Raw genomic sequence first — 21,064 nt, forward strand, 5'->3', positions numbered from 1 at the left:
AATAATGAATTGAACAAAAATAAGCTATATTTTCATGTGTTCAGATATTTATTGAGTACTCGAATGTGCCAGGTACTCTTCTAGCTGTTATTTTAGTTCAACAGTTCAGTAAGATATAAGGTAAGTAGGTTAAGTAGGTGATGAAGTTGTTACCAAGATGCATGATGTGGGTTGAGATTGTGAGAAGATGGGCTTCAGTTTGACCCTGGTTCCAACCAGGGTAGAAAGAGAGTGCAGAAAACCTTGTGGATCCATGAATAAAAATTTTTTAATGATTTTTATAGAAGAAATACATTGCCCTTTCCATTGATGAGATCAGAGAGAGATTTCTGTCTTAGGTCTCACAAACAGGACACACTTTCATGTAGGGAAAATGGCTTCACACCACATCTATATGGACATATAATGAATTTTTTAGGACTGTCATAGTAGCTGTATGCTAAAGCTATTCAAGTTTTGTTAAAACCATTCAAAGTGACACAAGAAAAAGACATACATTGATCATAAAGTGTGCATGGGATAGAAAATACAAGCATATAATTCACACATATGCTACACCTTTTGTAATCTCCAATGTAAAAGGCATTGAGTGTTATAAAAATCTCATCAAAATCCGATTTGACCGATTTGACTGCATCAGGGTTTTGAGCTAACCTACTGTGTGCTGTGTTATATTCTGAATGCTTAACTGACCCATTTGACTTCTCAGCATTGGAAAGTCAATTGCCAGAGACAACTTGATTAGTTCAGACTTTTAAAAAAAAGTCAATTTTAAGTTTTATTTTTCCTCAACTATTATTGAGTTGTTCATATGAATTCCTGTCACTTTGGCACTCACTCAAGATAACATAGGCCAAAAAAGAGCTCTTGTAATGGTGAGTTTCTTCTCTAAAAAGAAGTTTTTTTAAAGCATTTCATGTATGTAGAAAAAATATTTGTCCTCTTTACAATCTTCTTTCCAGCATTTTATTCTGGCAAATATATAAATGCTTGCTATCAAATCACCTCAAATCCATTAAAAATGTGCAAATGTTAACTCTTTTATTTATTTATTTTGGTGGTGCTGGGAAACCCAAAGCCCTACACATGCTAGGCAAGTGCTCTAGCACTCGACTATGCCCTCAGCCCAAACTCATTCCTTCCTTTGCATACTATAGCGTGGTATTTGGAAAGTTAAGAAAAAGCATTAACAGATCACTGACAGATAACTATAAAATTTTTTGTTTGGTGTAGAAAAGGGAGCGTGTGTTCAAGGTCACAGGTTGGTAAGTGGAGAAGCCAGGATTCAGCTATGCGTAGCCATCTGTAATGAGTCTGCTGTAAATATTTAATAAATGAATCACAGGACATGTGTTGATTGTTTTCTTGCTAGACAACAGCAGTAGTGTAGTATCAAGGCAATGGGCAGAAGGCAGCCTGGAAGCCAAGGAGCTCGTAACTAGCTATATCGATAGTGTCAGTGCTATGTCATGCACATGAAGTATCTTTAAGTCAACGTCATTTGAGGTTCTTATTATCCAAATTTTAATCATGGTTTGTTTTGCTGTTCTCATCAATTATTTAGATCCAAGATAAAGTAAAAGAAATTGAACAGAGCAAAACCATGAGTCAGGAATTCAGCCGGCAGATTCAGAAGGTAGCCAAAGATCTCACAACTATCCTAACGAAGCTGAAAGCCAAAACTGATAATTTGGTTCAAGCTAAAACTGATCAAAAGGTAAGGAGGAAGTGGACATACAAGGGGTCTACTGAATGAATTCCCTGTTTCTCTGGAGTCAGTTTTACTTGGGGATAGAATAGGGAAAACCAAAACCAAACAAAAACCACTTTCTTAGCAGACTTCACTGAACCCGACAGTAATGGCAGGCATGTTGTCAGTGTAATAGCACAAATCCTCTTTCTTAGTTTATCATTGTAACCAAACTGCATTTGTAAATATACACACCCATGAGTGTCTAACAGAGAAGACTATTAAGAGACCAAGTGATGTAGAAATATAAGTTTGTAAATTCCAACATGTTTTTGGCAGTTAATTCTGTGTTTATGGGCTGTTGATGAGTTAAGTGACTCTAATCCATTTGGGTAGAGCAGAAGGAAAATGTGAGCCAGGACATCCTGCCCTGCCCCCTAACCCAAGAAACACAATGTATTATTCACAATACTTGACTTTTACAAAAGTTATTTCAACATAATCCTTCTGATCTTAGAAAACCTGGAGAAATTTATTTTTTATAGTCTAATGCTCTTTCATTTTGATGACCGTGTAGGTTCTGGGAGAGGAGTTAGATGGCTGTAATTCAAAGTTAATGGAATTAGATGTAGCCGTACAAAACTTCTCGGAACAGAATGGCCAACTGGCCAAGCCGTTGGCCAAGAAGATAGGAAAACTGGCTGAATTTCACCAGCAGGCTGTTAGGCAGGCTGAGAACCGGCTCTCCAAGCTCAATCAGGTACGTTTTCCAGGCCAGAAAGCAAAGTGCTCTAAGGCAGAAACTTTAACCAGCTGCTTTTCTCTTTAGAAAACAAATAAAAAGATGATATTGACAGTGAAGCAGGGAGCTTAGATGCAGTTTATTTCATACCATGCTGTGCTCCTGAGACTTACATGTAAACCTATGCTTACTTCATATCATCTGAATTTTATTGACTTTTTCAGGCAGCATCACACTTAGAAGAATACAATGAAATGCTTGAATTAATTTTGAAGTGGATTGAGAAAGCTAAAGTCTTGGTACATGGAAATATTGTATGGAATTCTGCAAGTCAACTTCGGGAACAATACATTTTGCATCAGGTAACTTTAGGAAAGATAGTTTTCAAAGAGTAATGAAAAGCTATTTGATTTGACTGTCTAAATGGACACAGAATTTAGAGGACCATGATGTAAAATTATGGTAGGGAGCAGATTTTTTTTTAAATGCTAAGTGCTCTGCTTTCACAGAAAGTAGCTACCCATGAGGTTTCATGAGACTGTGGATAAGTAAGCATCCTCTATTTTTCCTAGACTCTCTTTTCCCAGAGCTTAAAACAATCGGCTTTACAGGACCTTTTTAGCAGCTTCTTGAGAGTTAGGGGCAAGAGAAACTCTTCCCCATGTAGGGGTGTAGAGAAGTAGGTAAAGATGATGGCTGCACTCTGCTAAGAGGAAAATCAAGCTTTTCCTTTTGAGACTGTGATTTGGAGCAAAATATTTTGCCTCTCTTAATTCTCTGTCTTTTCATCTACAAGCTAGGGAGATAGAAAATATTCATATGTCATGTCTACGAGGATCACATAGTTCATGTATGTGCAAACAGCTGGCACCTACCCGGCACATGCATCCTCTCAGCCTTCCTGCCAGGCTGTCATGTGGCCTTCCTCAGGAGGTGGGGGCAGCTGGGAGCAGACCATGGCCCACATCAGATGATGGATACATTACTTCATTTCCTCTAAAGTTATGCGACAAAAATGTTCCTTTTCTTTTGGTCATGTTATTCAGGAAATTATATCATCCTTTTGTAATTTGCACTTGAATTAGGTGTAGATGTCTAGTAGACTTGGTTATTTTGAATGAAACAGACCAACCTTTATTTAGACTACATGGATATCCTTAAGTATTCTAGACATTCTCTTTATATTTGAATCTTTTAAGTTAATCCCCTTTTCCGTTTCAGGCAATTGGGTTCTCCATCAAACACTCACTTTTCCTTTCCTGGAATGTTCAACAGTTCCTAATTATTCTACTCTATCCTTCTCTAATCAGATTTTCACACTCCTCCCAACATGTCTTTCTTAAATAAAGCTAATCATTTGCAGTAAAATATACTCAGATATTAACATATAAAACTTGGGTTACAATTGACTTGTGAACAGTGGAAATACATTCAACCTCACTAGAAATTGAGAAATGCAAACTTATGTAAAAAGGGAGAGAGAATTTTAATTGTCAAGTTAACGCTATTTCTTAATAGCTGATACTTAAGGAAGTAAGAGCTTCCAAACAACTCTGGTCATCTGGTAAAATCTTTTGAGAGACAGTTATCAAAAATATATGATGATCATTTAAGCTGTCACTACTCTGACCTATCAATTATACTTCTTGGATTCATAACTTAGGCTATAATTCAAATTGCAGAAAATATTTCTAGTGCTATTAATGGCTATAGTGAAATTTTAAAAAAAAACTTAGATGTCAAATAACATTTCTGGGTAAATAGTTATTTATCATATCATATCATGCAGTCTTTGAATAGATCATGAAGGTTTTTACTATCTCCTGCACTCATTCATTCCTCTACTTAGTCAACAAACAATGAGAGTACTTTCCCAATGCAGGAATTTTGGTGAGTATTTGGAATACAGAGAATATTCCCTGACCCTTACACTGATGAGTTGATCAGTCAAAGGAAGGGACAGATAGAAAAGAAACAATTACAATATGGAGTAACAAGTGCAAGGAGAAAGAGCTCAAGGTGCTGAAAGAGGGGCTCCTTCCTGATAGGAAAAGGTGACACTGGGCTGAGTCCCAAGGGACACTGAACTCTACTTGTGGAGTGTATTTTAGACAAAAACACATTGTCTTGTCGAAATCCTAGCAGTAAGGGTGAAAGGTGCTCTGCTTGTTGCCCTGAAAGACTAGAAAGAAAGATAAGAGATAAGAACTGAGAGATAAGAGAAGGCTTGTGATGAGGAGCTTGGGCGTTATCCTAAAGTCACTCTGAAGCCTTTGACAGTTTTTCTGCTTTCAAATGACAAGTTCAAGCTTGTGTTTTAAGAAAGCTCATGTGGCCACCTATGGAAATCAGATTGCTGAGATAAGATAATGGAAGAGGTGGTTTCACCTCTTCCATTCTCTTCATTTGTGCAGAAAATGACAAGAACTCTTTTTGGAGACTGAGATGAGAAGACAAACTCCAGAGCTACTGATGAGCTAGAACTCCCCATCTTGTAGACTGTTGGATATGGTGAAAGAGGGAGGAGCAAAGGACAATTCCCAGTTTTATGACTTGGGCAGTTGGGTGAGTCCACTGCATTATAGGGCACAGGAAAAGAGGCAGGTATTAGGATTGTCTGCTCAGAAGCATGGGAGAGAACTCAGCTTGTAGATGTTATTTCAGGGAGTCATCTTGTCTCTGCATAAGGAATTAAAGCTGTCTGTGTTTATACAAAAAAAAGAATGCACAGCAAGAAAACCCATGTGTTCTTATCTCAGTGGCAAAGAAAATGGGAAACTATAGGTGTGTATGTATGATCTCAATTGCCTCAAAATATGTCCAAATGTATCAACAGTTGCCTCTTCCAGTCATCTCTGAGCTATGATATGTTTTCTTCCTTATTTTCAGTATTTTCCAGCTCTACGTTTTATAATTTAGATATATTACATTCATTGTGAGAAGGAAGACTAGTTCACGTTTAAAAATAGTGTCTTACCTAAGAATATCTCGTCAGTTTCTTCCTTTTCCTCTTCACGTACCTCCCCAACTGCACATTCTGTGCTCACCCACCTCAGTGCCTATGGAATTTTTTTCTCTTCCTCCCCATCTGTCAAGATGCTAACATCCTTCTTCCTAAGCTCAGGTGTCACTCTTCCATGGGGCCTTCTCCCAACCTTCCCATGAGCTGTGGTACATCTCCTCTGAGCCCAGCCTTTAGCAGTCAGCTTCTCAATCACTCTCCTCTCTGTACAGTGCATACTTGGATGAATGCGTTTATATACACGTGATATCCACTGTATCACAAGGGACAATCCCATCCTGCATGATGAGGCTGTTTTTCTTCTCTTGACATTGCAAGTGGCTTCCTCCTCTTTGTCTCAAAGGTTTTTGTTTGTTTGTAATGCTCTCAGTTTTGTTTCTTAGGGTGATGTGCACTTAGACTATGATTGCCAAGAGATTCTTTAGTTTAAATATGGGAAGGGCAGGCCCAGTGACTCAGTCAAGACGTGCAGTGTACCAGGGCATCACCACTCCAGGAATCCTCGTGTCCTGACTCACATGAGGACCCAGACTAGGGTTGGCAGAGCATGAGCCTTTCAGTACCACACTTACTGTAGCCTTGGCAAGCTGTCAGTGTCCCCAAACTTAATTTTTCTAATGCAAAGGTTTTTTTGTTTTGGTTTGGTTTTTTGATGGTATAGGAGCTTGAACTCATGGCCTCATGCTTGCTAGGCAGGCACTCTACCATTTGAGGCACTCCACCAGCCCTAAATGAACAATATCTTGTGTGTGTGTGTGTGTGTGTGTGTGTGTGTGTGTGTGTGTGTGTGTTTCTAGGGTCTCATGCTTGCTAGGCAGATGCTCTACCACTTGAGCCACCCTATCAGCCCCTTTAATTTTTCTATGAAATAGGGGTAATAATAGGTAGCTACCAAGCAGGAAGCAGAGACAGGGTGTGAAGGTCAAGTACAATACCATGCTCACAAGAACCTGTGTAGTACATGCAGGAAGCACAATGACAACCTAGTTGTCCTTGCTCCCTTCCTAGTTGACTGGTCCTCACAAAACACTGTATTTGCGACCTGTACTTCTCTGCCTACCTGCCCACTTCATGAATATTCACAATTTACTCTAGACCCTGCTAGAAGAAGCTGAAGAAATTGACAGCGATCTGGAAGCAATGGCTGAGAAATTACAGCATCTCGCTAGCGTGTATTGTACAGAAAAGATGTCTCAGCAAGTGACAGAACTGGGCCGGGAGACTGAGGAGTTACGGCAGATGATCAAAATTCGTTTGCAGAATCTCCAAGATGCAGCCAAGGTAAAAACAAAAAAATGGTGACGTTATTCTGGAGAACTAGTGCTCACTATGATTGATGTGGTTTCTTGACTACTATGCTATTCTTCACCTACAACTTTGAACTTCAAGTGCAATACATTGATCTTCATAGGGTTTTTATTCTGCAGGACATGAAAAAATTTGAAGCTGAGCTGAGAAACTTGCAAGCTGCTTTGGAACAAGCCCAGACAACTCTGACTTCTCCAGAGGTTGGGCGCCTTAGTCTCAAGGAACAACTGTCTCATCGTCAGGTAAGCAAAAATAATTTAAGGTGAATGGGTGGGGTCCTATATTTAAAAAATAGCATAGAGAGGAACTATGCTTTCTAAGTTTATAGTCTTAGTACTAGATGTATTATTTAAAATATATATTCCTTGGAAATGTAAATTAGTGCAACCTTTGTGGAAATCAGTATGGAGGTTCACCAAAAAGCTAAAAATAGACCTACTTTATGAGTCTTCTATACTACTCCTGGGCATATAGATGAAGGTGCATTCATTAATCAACCTACAAGACAGACACCTACACACCCATGTTTACAGCAACACTGTTTACAATAGCCAAACTGTGGAATCAGCCTAGATGCCCAACAACAGATGAATGGATTAAGAAAATGTGATGTATACATACACAATGGAGTATTATTTCACCATAAAGAAGAATGAAAATATGTGATTTGAAGGAAAAAGGATGGAATTGGAGATCATTGTGTTGAGCTAGATAAACCAAGCTCAGAAGCCAAATATCACATATTTTTGCTCATATGTGGAATTGAGACCTGAAATGAGGAAGAAGAAGGAGGAGGACGAGGTGATGGCAGAGGAGGAAGAATGGGATACATTTAGGAGTGAAACCAGTTGAAGGGGTGGAGAAAGAAAAGGTTAATTGGGGTGAACAGAATCAATATATGTTATAACAAAGTAAAACCCTCTAAATACTGTTTGGACAAGCTTGTGAGGAGGGAGAGAGGCTAAGGGAATATAATAGAGGGAAAACTGTCCAAAGTGCATTTCTATGGAAACCTCAACCACTGTCCAATTAATGAACACTAATGTGTATACATATGTGTAAGTGTGTAAGCGTATGTCTATGTCTATACATTCCTTGCAACGTGTTTATAACTTGCAGCTATAGTTCGGTAAATGTCCCTTGCTTATACTAAACGACGACTGTGTTGAATTTGCACCATGTCACTGCACTTTCAGCACCTGCTGTCTGAGATGGAGTCCTTGAAGCCGAAGGTGCACGCCGTGCAGCAGTGCCAGAGCACGCTCCGGATCCCCGCGGAGGTGGTAGCCAGCCTGCCACTGTGCCACGCTGCTCTGCGGCTGCAAGAGGAGGCCAGCCAGCTGCAGCACACAGCCATCCAGCAGTGCAACGTCCTGCAGGCAGGTGCAGCTGCGCTTGGCGCCAGCAGAGCGGGCGGATGAGTCATGGCTGCTTTTCTGAGCCTTGTGTGGGCTCAGCCATCAAAACACATCCAGAGCACTAAATCTGACAGACTGTTGTGGTTACATAAAATAAGGAGATTAAAATGCTATAATTTGGATCACCCACGAAAGCCTGGGGAAAATTCTATAAAAATTATCCTTTAGTGAAGACTATCTTTTGGTGGGTTTCTTTTTTTTTTTTTTTTTTGTAGAGGATGACTTGGATGGTTGATTTTGTATGCAATCATTACTTTGTGATCTTTGATTCATCTGAAAATCATCTAGAACCTGGAAATAGAGGCTAGCATTTATCACATGTTGAAGAATTCTTCTCCTATTTCAGCTTATTGATTCATTACATACATTTTCTGGCCTAAGAAGTTTGCCCAAGCATAGCTCAGTCTCTTCACCTAATAATAGAAAAACATTTGCCAAGATGTAACACAATTTATTTTCCCTCTCCTTTCTACTAATACTTACCTGCTTTATTAATTTGCTGTTCATTAAAATCAGTCCTGGTTCTTTTTTTTTTTTTTATGTGTGTGATAGTCTCACCATGTAGAAGAGACTGGCCTTGAACTCACTGTTTAGCCCAGTCAGTACTCAAACTCAACAGTCCTCCTGCCTCAGCCTCCTGAGTGCTAGGAATACAGGTGTGCACACCACGCCTGGCACTACAGTTCATTTGCTCAACTGTCCTTGCTCCTTACACTATCTTAGAACTTGTCAGATGTTAAATTCCAGAGATGAAGCATCATACATAGTTCCTATTTCTACCCTCTACTGCAGCTTTTGGCCGAAGGTCTTACTTGTTATTCAGTACTTCTTGGAGAAAAAAAGCAAGCCTATTTGTCATACTGCTTCTGCCTTCTCACCATCACATTGCATCTCCAGGCAGCATAAGTAGGGAGAAGAGACAGTCCTAATCACTCACCTATTTTGATTCTATCAATAATTTTATTATTAAGCATTTTTATAAGTATTTGATAGTTATACAGGGGGTGTTGTGACATTTCCATATTTACACATACTATATCCCAGTTTGGTTACCTCCTCCATTAATCTCCCTCTTCTCCCACTCCCTTCCTGAAACGACTTCCACAGGTTTCAATGTTCCATATTCATAGATGTGTACTTTACTAACTTCTTCATTTACCCTCCCCTCCTGCTGTTGCCCTCCCCTTAACACAACCTGCTTTCTATTCCTGGCCTTCGTTGTTTTAGTGTCTTGTTCAGTGGAAGCTGTAAAGAGAAAGCTTTGATGTTTCTAAGTAGAAGTGGAGAATTAGAACCATCTAGGGATTTTACTTATCACTTCTTGACACACAAGGAGTTAGGAATAATACAATAGGTTCAGTAACCCAGTTATCCGTACAGAAAGGAAATCATGAGCCTTTTTTTCTTTCCAAAGGAGGCTGTGGTGCAGTATGAACAATATGAACAGGAGATGAAGCACCTGCAGCAGCTGATAGAAGGAGCTCACAGGGAGATTGAGGACAAACCTGTGGCCACCAGTAACATCCAGGAGCTACAAGCCCAGATTTCTCGGCACGAGGTGAGACAGGAGGACAGGTGAGCCCCAGGAGCAGGGCACAGGCTTAGTGAGTGGCTGTCAGAGAGATTTTCCCTGACCTGCATATAATGTGCTCAACCCCTGGGCAGCATTTGGCTGTCTTTGCATTTTAAGGGTGATTTTTGCTGATGAAATAACACAAGCCTCCCTGCATTCCACAACCTCTTTGAGTGCTGTTCAGGACATAGCTCCACCAGGGTGTACCAACTGTCTTCTGTGCCCAGTTAATGCCCTGAATGGTTAGTATATAGAAACTTAGTCCACACTTCCTGTTTTAAAGCCTACAAGAAACAACAACGCATAAAGTTTGGCTGCATTGCTTGCCTTCTTATTTATTTATTTATTTATTGACACTGTGAGGTTTAAACTCAGGGCTTTGCACGGCTAGTTAAGTGCTCTACCACTTGAGCCATACCTCCATCTCTTTTTGCTTTAGTTATTTTTTGAGGGTAGGGTCTTGCACTTCTGTCCAGGCTGGCAGTGGATCGAGATCCTCCTACCTAGCATCTTGCATAGCTAGAACTATAGGTATTTATCACCAAACCCAGCTTATTTATTGAGATGGTGTCTCACTAACTTTTTGCCCAGGCTGATCTCAAACCATGATCCTCCTGATCTCTCTGCCTCCAGAATAGCTGGGATTACAGGTGTGAGGCACTGGCATCCAGACCTTGTTTTCCCCCTTTAAAAAAATAAAGGAAGGGGGGGGAGATGGCAGATTCACGCGAGCAGTAAGAGCACCTGCCTAGCAAGGGTGAGGCTCTGAGTTCAGACTCCAGTGCTGCCAAAAAGCTGGGGTGGGGGGTGGCGCATTTTATAGTAAAAAGGAAATAAGGAGCCTATAATCCCAACACTCGGGAGGCTAAGGCAGAGGATCAAGAGTTCAAGGTGAGCCTCGGCAGTACTACATAGCAAGTTCAAGGTCAGCCTGGGCAATGTAGCAAGATCCTTGTTTTGTTTTGTTTTTTAAGAAAAAAAGAAAAAGAAGAAAATCATTTGTCTTTTAATAGCTCAGCTATTTCTGTTCTGTTCATTGAAATCAGAGAGTGGTCCACCTTATTTATTTGCTAATTTTTAGGTTGGGGCTGTAAGTACCTCCCCCTCCATGCTACCCCATTTTCAAATGGCCACCTTCTCCTTCCTTTGGCATCACAATGACCTTGGACCTTATTGACTCCTTGTGCACACCTGGACTCAGATGATAGCCCCAAGTGAGGGAACCCACTGGCACTCAGCAGTGAATTTCCTTCTTGACCCATCGATTCCTATAGAAGCCAAGTTCATTCTTTTCCTTAGGGCTACTGCTTAGCACCATGAGTTTTGGTGCCAACTTGGAGGGAGGGGTCTTATTTCCCTGTGCCAAGAAGGAGGCACTTAGTGTATCCTTCCAGCTACTCTATTTTAACCTGGTGGGGAGAACAATTTTTCCATCAGGCTCACAGAAGATTCTTAGAAAAATCTCATTGCCCGCTTTCTAAATGCAAATCTTTAATTTCTTGACACAATACATCAATCACATACATTTATGTATGATTTACAAAATAATTTAAATGAATATCCCACCTACACTTGCTTCTGTAACCATAGACATCTTCTAGGAAAGCTACTTCTTTTATGCATTGGGAGTGTGTTGTGCCAGTTTTTGAAACCACAGACTAGATAATGTATACATTGGACTACTTACTACATATTTATCTTCAAACTGTTTTCATTCTTGTTTCATGTGATTCAAAATTTTCTTCCAGCAGCTCTTCCATTGTAATCCAGAAAATATTTCTATATCTTATCTACAATAACAATAACAATAACAATTACTGAAGTTTTTGTTATATGCTTTTAAAAACTTACAAATCTTTACATCTTTCTGAGTGCCCAAATCTAGTAATTGGTTAAAAGCAGACTCTATTCCAGTATCTTTGGCTTCAAATGACATGACTTTTCCACTCTAGTAGTAACTGTTTGGGTTAAATCATTGCACAAAGAACAAGGGGGTCCAGGAAAACAAATGACTTGTCCAAGAGCAAGCCCTCTGCAGAGTCAACAGCACATTGTCTTCCGGACTACCAGCTGAGGGATCTGTTCATCTTATCATATCTTCTTGCTCCCCTAACCATCCATGTCCACACTTGTTCATTTCATCATGTGACTTAGAACACATTTTTGTGTAAATAATGACATCATTCTGTGAGAGGGTCATTGTGAGAGTGCTAGGCAGAAGAAGCCTGATTGACAATAACATAAAAAATTGGGACAAGGGCATTTTTCCTTGTATTTTCTGCTGCTTTTAACTGAATTTCAATCTTAAGGTAAGTCTCATTTGGGCCTGGACAACTTCAACTCATAGAAAGAACAGAATTGATTCAGTTCTGAGGAATTCACCCTTTATTTTCTGTAATTTTTTGGAAAGTTGAGTTTAATTTGAAAAATTATCTTGCTACTTTTAAGTCATGAGAGAGAATATTCAAACCTCTTTGCTTTCTCCCTGGCAGAGAGGATGTGTGTGAGTCCATGAGGCTACCACCGAGGCCTTCCTTCAAACAGTCTCTGTGCTGCATCCCCACCTTCAGAATCAGTTTCAGAGATACTTACCATGAATTTAAAGATATATGTACACACACACATTTTTTTCTGAGAATAGGTAACCCACCAGGGCTCCATTTTATTTTAGTGGATGAATAATCCCCCACAAAAGTCATGAGGTACAAACAGGTTTATATTTTCATGGAACAGAGTTTTGGAGTGACATAGATTGACTGTGAAAAATACAGATTTTCACAAACCCAAGTGTGTACATGGATGGTTAGCAGAGAGAGAAGATATGATAAGATGAACAGATCCCTGAACTGGTAGCCTGGAAGGCAATGTGCTGGTAACTCTACAGAGGTCTCGCTGTGTGATCTTGGACAAGTCATTTGTTTTCTTGGACCCACTTGTCGCTGGGAGCAGTGGGCCTGGTGACGAAAAGGTAGCAGTTCTGATTCCAGATCAGAAGGTTGCGTGGTCAAGGTAAGGATCTGCATTTTTAACAAATGACCCAGCTGGATTCTACATGTAGTGACGTTTTTAAGCTTAGGAAAGGACACTCACTCTTCATGTACATACCTCTACAAGGTGCTGCAGTAGGGGGCAGGGACCAGTCATCTGAGCACAAAGTAGGGAAGGGTTCAGTCTAACTGTCTGCTTCACAAACTTTGCTCACATTTACTTTTGTGGGCAAGGTACCAACCAGGCCATTGTAAGAAAGTGCAATCTCCTTGGGCTCAAGATATCCAGTAAGCTGGCAGATAGGTTCTATCTTGCATGTTAAGTATTTATGACAAATATCATTTATTGAGTACCTATGTGCTAGCCTACAGTCTCCAAGTAGTACACAGATATTTAAAAAGTATTGACAATTAAAAAAAAATCCTGATAGGTAATTATCTGTAGCCTCAGAGGTAAAGAGGTGAGAATGCCTTTTGGAAGCTGGGTTTAAAAATTCTTGTTCTGTACTGGAATCAGGAAAAGAAGTTGAGCCATGCTGGACCAATTCCCCTCCACTCAGTTTTGGCTGGGAGGAGAGAAAGGAAACACTAACAAAATGGTGCATGTGCATGATATATATTTGTGAGTGAATGTGTGTGGATATACTGTAATTGTAAAGACAGGGATGTTTAATGTCTTTATTACAAAATGTGTTCTGTGCAGAGCACTACATGACAGTTTCTCAGGCAAAGGAGTCAACTAAAAGGAATAGAAAAATAATACTTTTGTATTTTTATGGTTAATATTTTGGAGTATACATTTTCATTTTCTAAGAATGAAAGAAAATATTTTAATATTTATATTTCATATCCAAGCAAGAAAGTATAACTGTAATATTTAGAATTACCCATATTTCTAAAACAGATCTGTAGTGACCTTTTTAAAAGCTATGTACAAACCACTCTGGAAAAAAATTTGGAGGCTACTTAAAAAGCTAGGCATCGATCTACCATTTGATCCAGCAATACCACTCTTGGGGATATACCCAAAAGACTGTGACACAGGTTACTCCAGAGGCACTTGCACACCCATGTTTATTGCGGCACTATTCACAATAGCCAAGTTATGGAAACAGCCAAAATGCCCCAGCACTGACGAATGGATTAAGAAAATATGGTATCTATACACAATGGAATTTTATGCAGCCATGAGGAAGAACAAAATGTTATCAATCGCTGGTAAATGGATGGAATTGGAGAACATCATTCTGAGTGAGGTTGGCCTGGCCCAAAAGACCAAAAATCGTATGTTCTCCCTCATATGTGGACATTAGATCAAGGGCAAACACAACAAGGGGACTGGACTCTGAGCACATGATAAAAGCGAGAGCACACAAGGGAGGGGTGAGGATAGGTAAGACACCTAAAAAACTAGTTAGCATTTGTTGCCCTTAACGCAGAGAAACTAAAGCAGATACCTTAAAAGCAACTGAGGCCAATAGGAAAAGGGGACCAGGAACTAGAGAAAAGGTTAGATCAAAAAGAATTAACCTAGAAGGTAACACCCACGCACAGGAAATCAATGTGAGTCAACTCCCTGTATAGCTATCCTTATCTCAACTAGCAAAAACCCTTGTTCCTTCCTATTATTGCTTATACTCTCTGTTCAACAAAATTAGAAATAAGGGCAAAATAGTTTCTGCTGGGTATTGAGGGGGTGGAGGGGAGAGGGAGGGGGGAGAGTGGGGAGTAAGGGAGGGTGTGGGGGCAGGGGGGAGAAATGACCCAAGCCTTGTATGCACATATGAATAATAAAACAACAATAAAAAATATATGTAAAAAAAAAAATAAAAAAATAAAAGCTATGTACAGTCCAGCATATACTTCCAATAAGCTCTTAGTGAGAGTTTTAAAACCTCTATCTTACAATGTTTTTCAAGAACAAAGGAAACTATGGTTCTGTCAAACTCTAGTCTGGAGGGTCAGAGACATTTGACGTGTGAAGCTGCATAAAAATTAAGATTTCATAATATCTAGCTTATCTAGAGAAAACACAACTGCCAGGTGGCCACAGGAACAGGCAGTACCAAATGACTGCCACCTCTTGGTTGTACTCAGTCTATGATAAGAGCCGAGCTCTACATTTTTTTTTTTTTTTGGGTAGTTTTAGTCGTCACATGACCTAATTTCCGTGGCGTGAACCATCTGGTAAATTTTGAATGCACTAGGCACTTGCCAAAATCTCCAGTCCTGTGTGCTGGAAGTTCCTGGCTCCATAGGGGGCCTCCTGGGTGCTCCTAGGGTCGCAGGCGGGGCTCCCGCACCTTTGCACCCGGCGGGCTGTGGCTGTCACCAAGGCATGGTGGCTCCGCTGTGAGATGTAGGCTGGCGGCCCGGCCACATCCTGCCCTCGCCCCGCGGCTCTGACACCTCATTGGCCAGCGCTGCAGGAAGATGGGCGCCACGACTCATGTCTTCTGATGCTGCTCTGACACCCGGGAAATGTTTCCGCAGGAGCTGGCGCAGAAAATCAAGGGCTACCAGGAGCAGATCGCCTCGCTGAACTCCAAGTGCAAGATGCTGACGATGAAAGCCAAGCATGCCACCATGCTGCTGACGGTGACCGAGGTGGAGGGGCTGGCGGAGGGGACCGAGGACCTGGATGGGGAGCTCCTCCCTGCGCCCTCAGCACACCCCTCTGTGGTCATGGTAAGGGTCAAGTGCATCCCTCCCTCCCCCGTCTGCAGGCTTCAGCCTGGATGGAGCCAGACCTGGGCTGCTTTTAGTTTTAGACCTTACAGATTCGATTTAAGGAGCTGTTTCCTTAACACTCTGACTACGTTTGGGCCGGAGCCAGTCTTTTACACTGTAAACAGTAACAGCTGAAATGAAACTATGCTAGAGACGCTGAATTTCCCTGTCCAAGACCTACCCTTCACTCATTTATTATTCAGCAAGAATGCTGAGAGGCTCTGAGCTTTTAGTTTTTTAAGTTCCTTTGCACAGTGGTCTCATTTTTGGGGGGATTCAGTTATGTTTTCCAAGCAAACTAGCTGACTAGGTATGTTGCATGTACACTCTGTTGCATAAATGTTTAGCAAAATTTAGGAGAAAAACTACTATGAAAAAAATAAGAAAATAGCAAATTCTAAGTATAGGTTTGGGTTAAAAGAAATTCCATCAGTCTCTGTTCTTCGCCATTGTTTCCCCCAAACACTTTGCATGGAAAATGCATTGAGTTGCTTGGTAACTACAATGCTTTCCAGTCCTGTATATTTTCCCTCATATGTGCTGTGTCTTGGATAATGTGCAAGGGTATAGGCCCATGTAGCAGTATATATGTTACTTTATTTATCTTTGTTGTTGTTGTACTGGGGTTTGAACTCAGGGCATGTGCTCTACTATTTGAGCCACACCCTCCTACCCCTAGTTCAACATGTTACTTTAGATGCATTTATCCCTCGGACATTTGAAACTTGAGATGGCACACAAAAGACCAAGCTCCATTTCACAAACCCTTTCCTCGTTTGTATAATTCATAATTTTTTGGTTACTTATAAAGACACAAACACTCAAAAAGTAATGAAGTTTTTAATCATCAGCAAACCCATGGAATGTGTTCCCTTCATCTCTGTTCTGCATGGTCTTTACTTGAAGATAAAACTCTTACATACTAACCCAGGATTAATATATAAATTAGAGTCTCAGTCTACCCTTTGTTATATAATTGTCTGGTTGACCTGTGTCTGGCCAGGTCTTTTGCTAACATAGCTAACTGATTTTCATGTCCTTGGGCTGCATTTTACGTGGCAGATGACTGCAGGTCGCTGTCACACTTTGCTGTCACCTGTCACTGAAGAGTCTGGGGAGGAAGGAACCAACAGTGAGATTTCCTCTCCACCTGCCTGTCGCTCCCCTTCACCTGTGGCTAATACAGAGGCTTCTGTTAACCAGGTACCTCATACTGTCTGTCCCTCTCACTGTGACTCTGGGAAGATGCAGTACTCCATTCTTCGTGTTCCTTAGTTGTGGGTACAAATCTTAGACTTCATCGCATTTGCTTCCAGGGCCACACCTTTAGGTATTACCGTTGCACAACTGTGATTGCCCTGCAAGACCACTGCCCCTTATGTCATCTGTCCACATGGGCTACCAACAATTGGATGAGCAAAAATTAGGTCATGGAAATTGTCACCCGAGGAATTCTCTTTTACTGCTTCTGGGTTTAGTTTCGAACAGTCATGTATAATGGGTTTCTGCATCCTAACAGAAAATGAAAGGCTCTGACACTGTTGTAAAATAACAACTCTATGAGTATTTTCATATTCATTGAACATAGTGTTGATGTTTATCTGCTCAGATTTTGAATATGGAAAGTTTGCGTTCATTATATTACGCTTTTATTTTCCAAAGAATGAAGATAGTACCTTGTCATGGGATGTGTTTTAGCATGCATTACATCAAATGTAGATTTTTCTAAATTACATGTCGAAACATTTTCTGAGAAGTATTGGATAGAAATCAAAAAGACGCTTTTATGATAACCCTTTGATGCATGTTAAATGACAGTGTATTTTTAAGCCAAAACAGCTAAAAATGTTTTTATTGCATTACTATGAAATTATGTAAGCGTTCAAAAGAGTTGAGATGTATTATCCAGGAAGAGGCAGTAAACAGAGCAAGTGTTTTATAAGTTATGCTATAAATCAGTCATATCACTTATTTTAAAGACAAAGCATTCAGAATAGGACTTCTATGATAAAGAGAACATTCCTCCCAATAAAAAGGGATGATGTTTTTCAGGTAGTAAAATTCTCTTGGTAAAAATCAATACAGTTCTAGGGAAATTAGCAACTCTTCCATTCATCAAATGCATTCTGAGCACTTACATGCCACAAAACTTTGTGCTGGATCCAGGGGACAAACCTAGTCAGAGTGACAATAGCCCCACCCACAAGGAACTTACACTCCAGGTAGAAAAGCTAACATGGGATAAATGATAACAAAGAGATCAGGTGAAATTAAAAAACAGAGGTTCAGGGAACCCTGGTAGTTTCTGGCCACTTGTTCTCTAAATTCTGATTTTAAAATATTTATTACTCATCTTTCGATGACACATTTTTCACTATAGTGACAGATGTTATTAGAATCAGGAAATTGGACTATAGTCAGCTGAATATTGAATTGAAAAAAAAATTATATGGTATACTTAATGTTCTTAAAATTCTCAGATTGCATAATAAATACTTAGTCTCAAGATACTAACATTGTGGAAAGAATACACCCTTTCTCAAATTATAAACCTCCACTGGACACATGAGGTGTGTAGTGAATTACAAAGCATGCAAAGATTTTTATTATTACTTGTCATTAGCCATAAAGCTTAATCTGTGCATGGGTCCCTTTGTGACAACTCTCCCCTGGTCACAGGCAAACATAATTAAACCACATCCTTGGGATGATATACTGCTATGTGGTACTGCAAGTTACGGGGCAATGTCCTCACTGCACCTAGGTCAGGCAACTTTATTGGGAGGACGCTTTTAAAAGCCAATGGCATGCTTGCTGTTGCTCAAACAAAGGACTCCCATATCATAGTCTTATTTTCCTTGCATAGCAATATAAATCAGAAAGCAATGAAAACTATGACAATGTGGCCAGTGGGACCGTGGATTACAAAAATTGTCTCTTCAAACTTAAGAGAACATTTAGAATCCCCTAAAGTTCCAGTTTTCAGAGTCCAAGCCCTGTGCACAGCGGGTTTCAAGGAACAGCCAAATATAACTGCTTTACAAAGTCGCAGCTGGGAAGGGCTGGCTTGCTGGTTCTGAAAGTACATCTCCATTACACAAGGAGCTGATCCCACTCGAAAGCAGCATGTAGCTACCAGGGATAGAAACAATGAGATGTCCCCAGAATTTGCTGCAGTTGCTTGCTCCCCTGGGATGCAAGTCAGGACATGGACTCCATGGAAGAGTTGAGAGACGCATCGAATTGAAGGAGCTATAGCACAAGGGTAAAACTGCTGGTCTCCAGGTCAGAAGCTCCACAGAGCCACAGTCCTTCCTCCTCTAAACTGTGTGCCTGGGAAGTCCCTTGATGCCCTCCTTCTACATGGGAAGCAATGTTACTTAATTCACAAAAGAGTGAAAATGAGATGTGATTGTTAGTCAGGAAAGTACTTGTTAAACTGGAAAATGCAGATCAAATAGCAGCTACGGTTATCCTTAGGAATCTATTAATATCACTCCTATCTCAGACGCATAGGCAACTAGAGACAGGTTTCCAAGAGTGACTCCTCACGACACCATGTGCTGACTATGGTGGTTATTTATAGCACTATGGATCTATGCTATTGAATTTATGAAGCCTTCCAACAGAAGCAAGTTATTTATTCACAAAAGGTAAGAGATTTTCAAATCCTTTCAAGAAAGAAAGTGCCATTCCAGTGTGTAGCCATCAGACACCTATGCAACAGAGAGCCAGAAAAAAGTTTTTCTGGCAAAAAAAAATTATTATAGTTCTTTTGGGGGTCTTTATTTATAGTGGCACATTCATTTAAAAAGATTAACAACATTTATTATTTTTTTTTTGTGGTGCTGGGGTTTGAACTCAGGCCCTCATGCTTGTTAGACAGGCACTTTACCACTGGAGCCATGCCCCCAGCCCGATTAACAACATTTAAAAGGCATTTTTTGCTTTTCCTTGTGGACAATAATAATCCAATAGTCCACCATTATCCAATCCATGAAGGATACATTCCAACGCCAGGGGAAGCCAACAACCACAGCTAGTACCAAACTGTACATAGTTCCTCCTGCACATAAAAACCTATGATAAAGTCATTTTACAAGTTAAGCACAGTAAGAGATTAACGACAGCAACAACAATATAATAAACTAATAAAAGTTAGTTAAACCCTATAAATTGTTTATTTCTGGAATTTTCCATTTAAAATTTTCATACTGTGGTTGATTGAGATAAATGAAATGGCAAAGAGTAAAACCGTGGCTAAGGGAGACTACTATATTACCTTCTATGTATAGAAAATGCTAAAGTTTACAGAGTGATTTTTACACACATGATCTGTTACACACAAACATACCTGGTTGTTATTTGTCAAACACTAGTGTGTGCTTAGGATGCAAGATTGTAGGCACTGCCACATCTTTAAGAAGCTCACAGTCTGTAAACACAGGACAGAAGATGAGACTGGAGTGTGACAAGTGGCCTGATGGCTGAAAAGCACAGGGAGTGTTGAGAGGACACAGGAAGCCAAGTAGACTTCAGGTGTGGGCAACCATGTCCCTTTAGCTTTAAGGGAAGTGTGAGGTTCAGCGCTTGGAAGGCGTTAGGGTGGTGCCAGGTGAAGTTTCAGGTAGAAAGGAAACCATGTGGGAAGCAGTGGAGGCAGGAGAAAAAATGGCCCACCCAGGCAACTGCAAATAGTTTCAGTCTAAGTATAGGTTAGGGGAATGTGGACATGGGACCTGGGGAGAGCGGTGGCAGATGCAGAAAGTGCACCATGAAGGACCTGGAATGCCACACCGTGGAAGGAGTTTAGCTAGCAGCCCTGCACAGAACTGAGTGTTACAGAGATCATTCTGAATTAATAGATACAGTAGGATGGAGGTGGGCAAATTCAGAGCCAGGAAGATAGAGACAGAAGTGGCACACTCTCACCCCTGGCTTATCCATGTGATATAAATGAGAGAACAGCCCAGGAGGAACTGCAGGGACCTGGATAGCACCTGCCCTACGTAAATGAGGTGACCTCTGTTAAAGTAACTATATCCACATAAACACAGGGCGCAGTGACACTGATCCTTCTGGTTTGCAAGAGAAGTCACGAATCTGAATTTTTTTACAAAATCTCTCTATCTTAATGAAGGTAAATTTTAAAAAATGTAAGACACTATATAAGGCAAACTAAAGTGTGCAGGCCTGAGGAAGCCTGCAAGCTGCTAGTCTGCAATCTTTGGATTAGATGATGTCGCGGGAGTGAGAGCTTCCACCCAGGATATGGGAAGAGTGTGTGTGCCAGTGGAATGTCATCCTTACATAAGCAGTGAGGACAGAAGGAATCCAGAATAAATCCCAAATGTATAGCTTAGACGGGTAGACAGTCCATTTAATGAGAGACGAATGAGACTTTATCATTTTTTCCTGAATCCATTTGTTATCCTATGTTTTTTTTTTAATACTGAGTTTGATGAACTTGTAGAGCTTATAAACCCACCAATATTGAAGAGTTAGCAGAAAAGCGAACTCCAAGCCAGGAGTGTTAGTGTATACTTATAATTCCAGCACTCAGGAAACTGAGGCATAAGGATTGTGAGTTTGAG

General features: G+C 40.4%; 1 protein-coding gene across 19 annotated transcripts in view; it reads left to right on the forward strand.

The window, feature by feature from the left end:
• The window catches only part of Syne1 (spectrin repeat containing nuclear envelope protein 1), a 437,993-nt gene that overhangs the window by 266,605 nt on the left and 150,324 nt on the right, over nucleotides 1-21,064 (forward strand). For 18 of the 19 annotated variants that reach the window (XM_074072146.1, XM_074072138.1, XM_074072173.1 and 15 more), the window contains 9 exons: nucleotides 1,565-1,717; nucleotides 2,268-2,450; nucleotides 2,657-2,794; nucleotides 6,550-6,735; nucleotides 6,882-7,004; nucleotides 7,959-8,141; nucleotides 9,595-9,738; nucleotides 15,234-15,428; nucleotides 16,533-16,673. In XM_074072146.1, coding sequence (XP_073928247.1) covers nucleotides 1,565-1,717; nucleotides 2,268-2,450; nucleotides 2,657-2,794; nucleotides 6,550-6,735; nucleotides 6,882-7,004; nucleotides 7,959-8,141; nucleotides 9,595-9,738; nucleotides 15,234-15,428; nucleotides 16,533-16,673 — 1,446 coding nt within the window. The remainder of the gene's footprint in view (nucleotides 1-1,564; nucleotides 1,718-2,267; nucleotides 2,451-2,656; nucleotides 2,795-6,549; nucleotides 6,736-6,881; nucleotides 7,005-7,958; nucleotides 8,142-9,594; nucleotides 9,739-15,233; nucleotides 15,429-16,532; nucleotides 16,674-21,064) is intronic. The other variant, XM_074072179.1, reaches the window with a different exon arrangement.

This window comes from Castor canadensis, chromosome 1, assembly GCF_047511655.1.
Source record: "Castor canadensis chromosome 1, mCasCan1.hap1v2, whole genome shotgun sequence".
Lineage (NCBI taxonomy): Eukaryota > Metazoa > Chordata > Mammalia > Rodentia > Castoridae > Castor > Castor canadensis.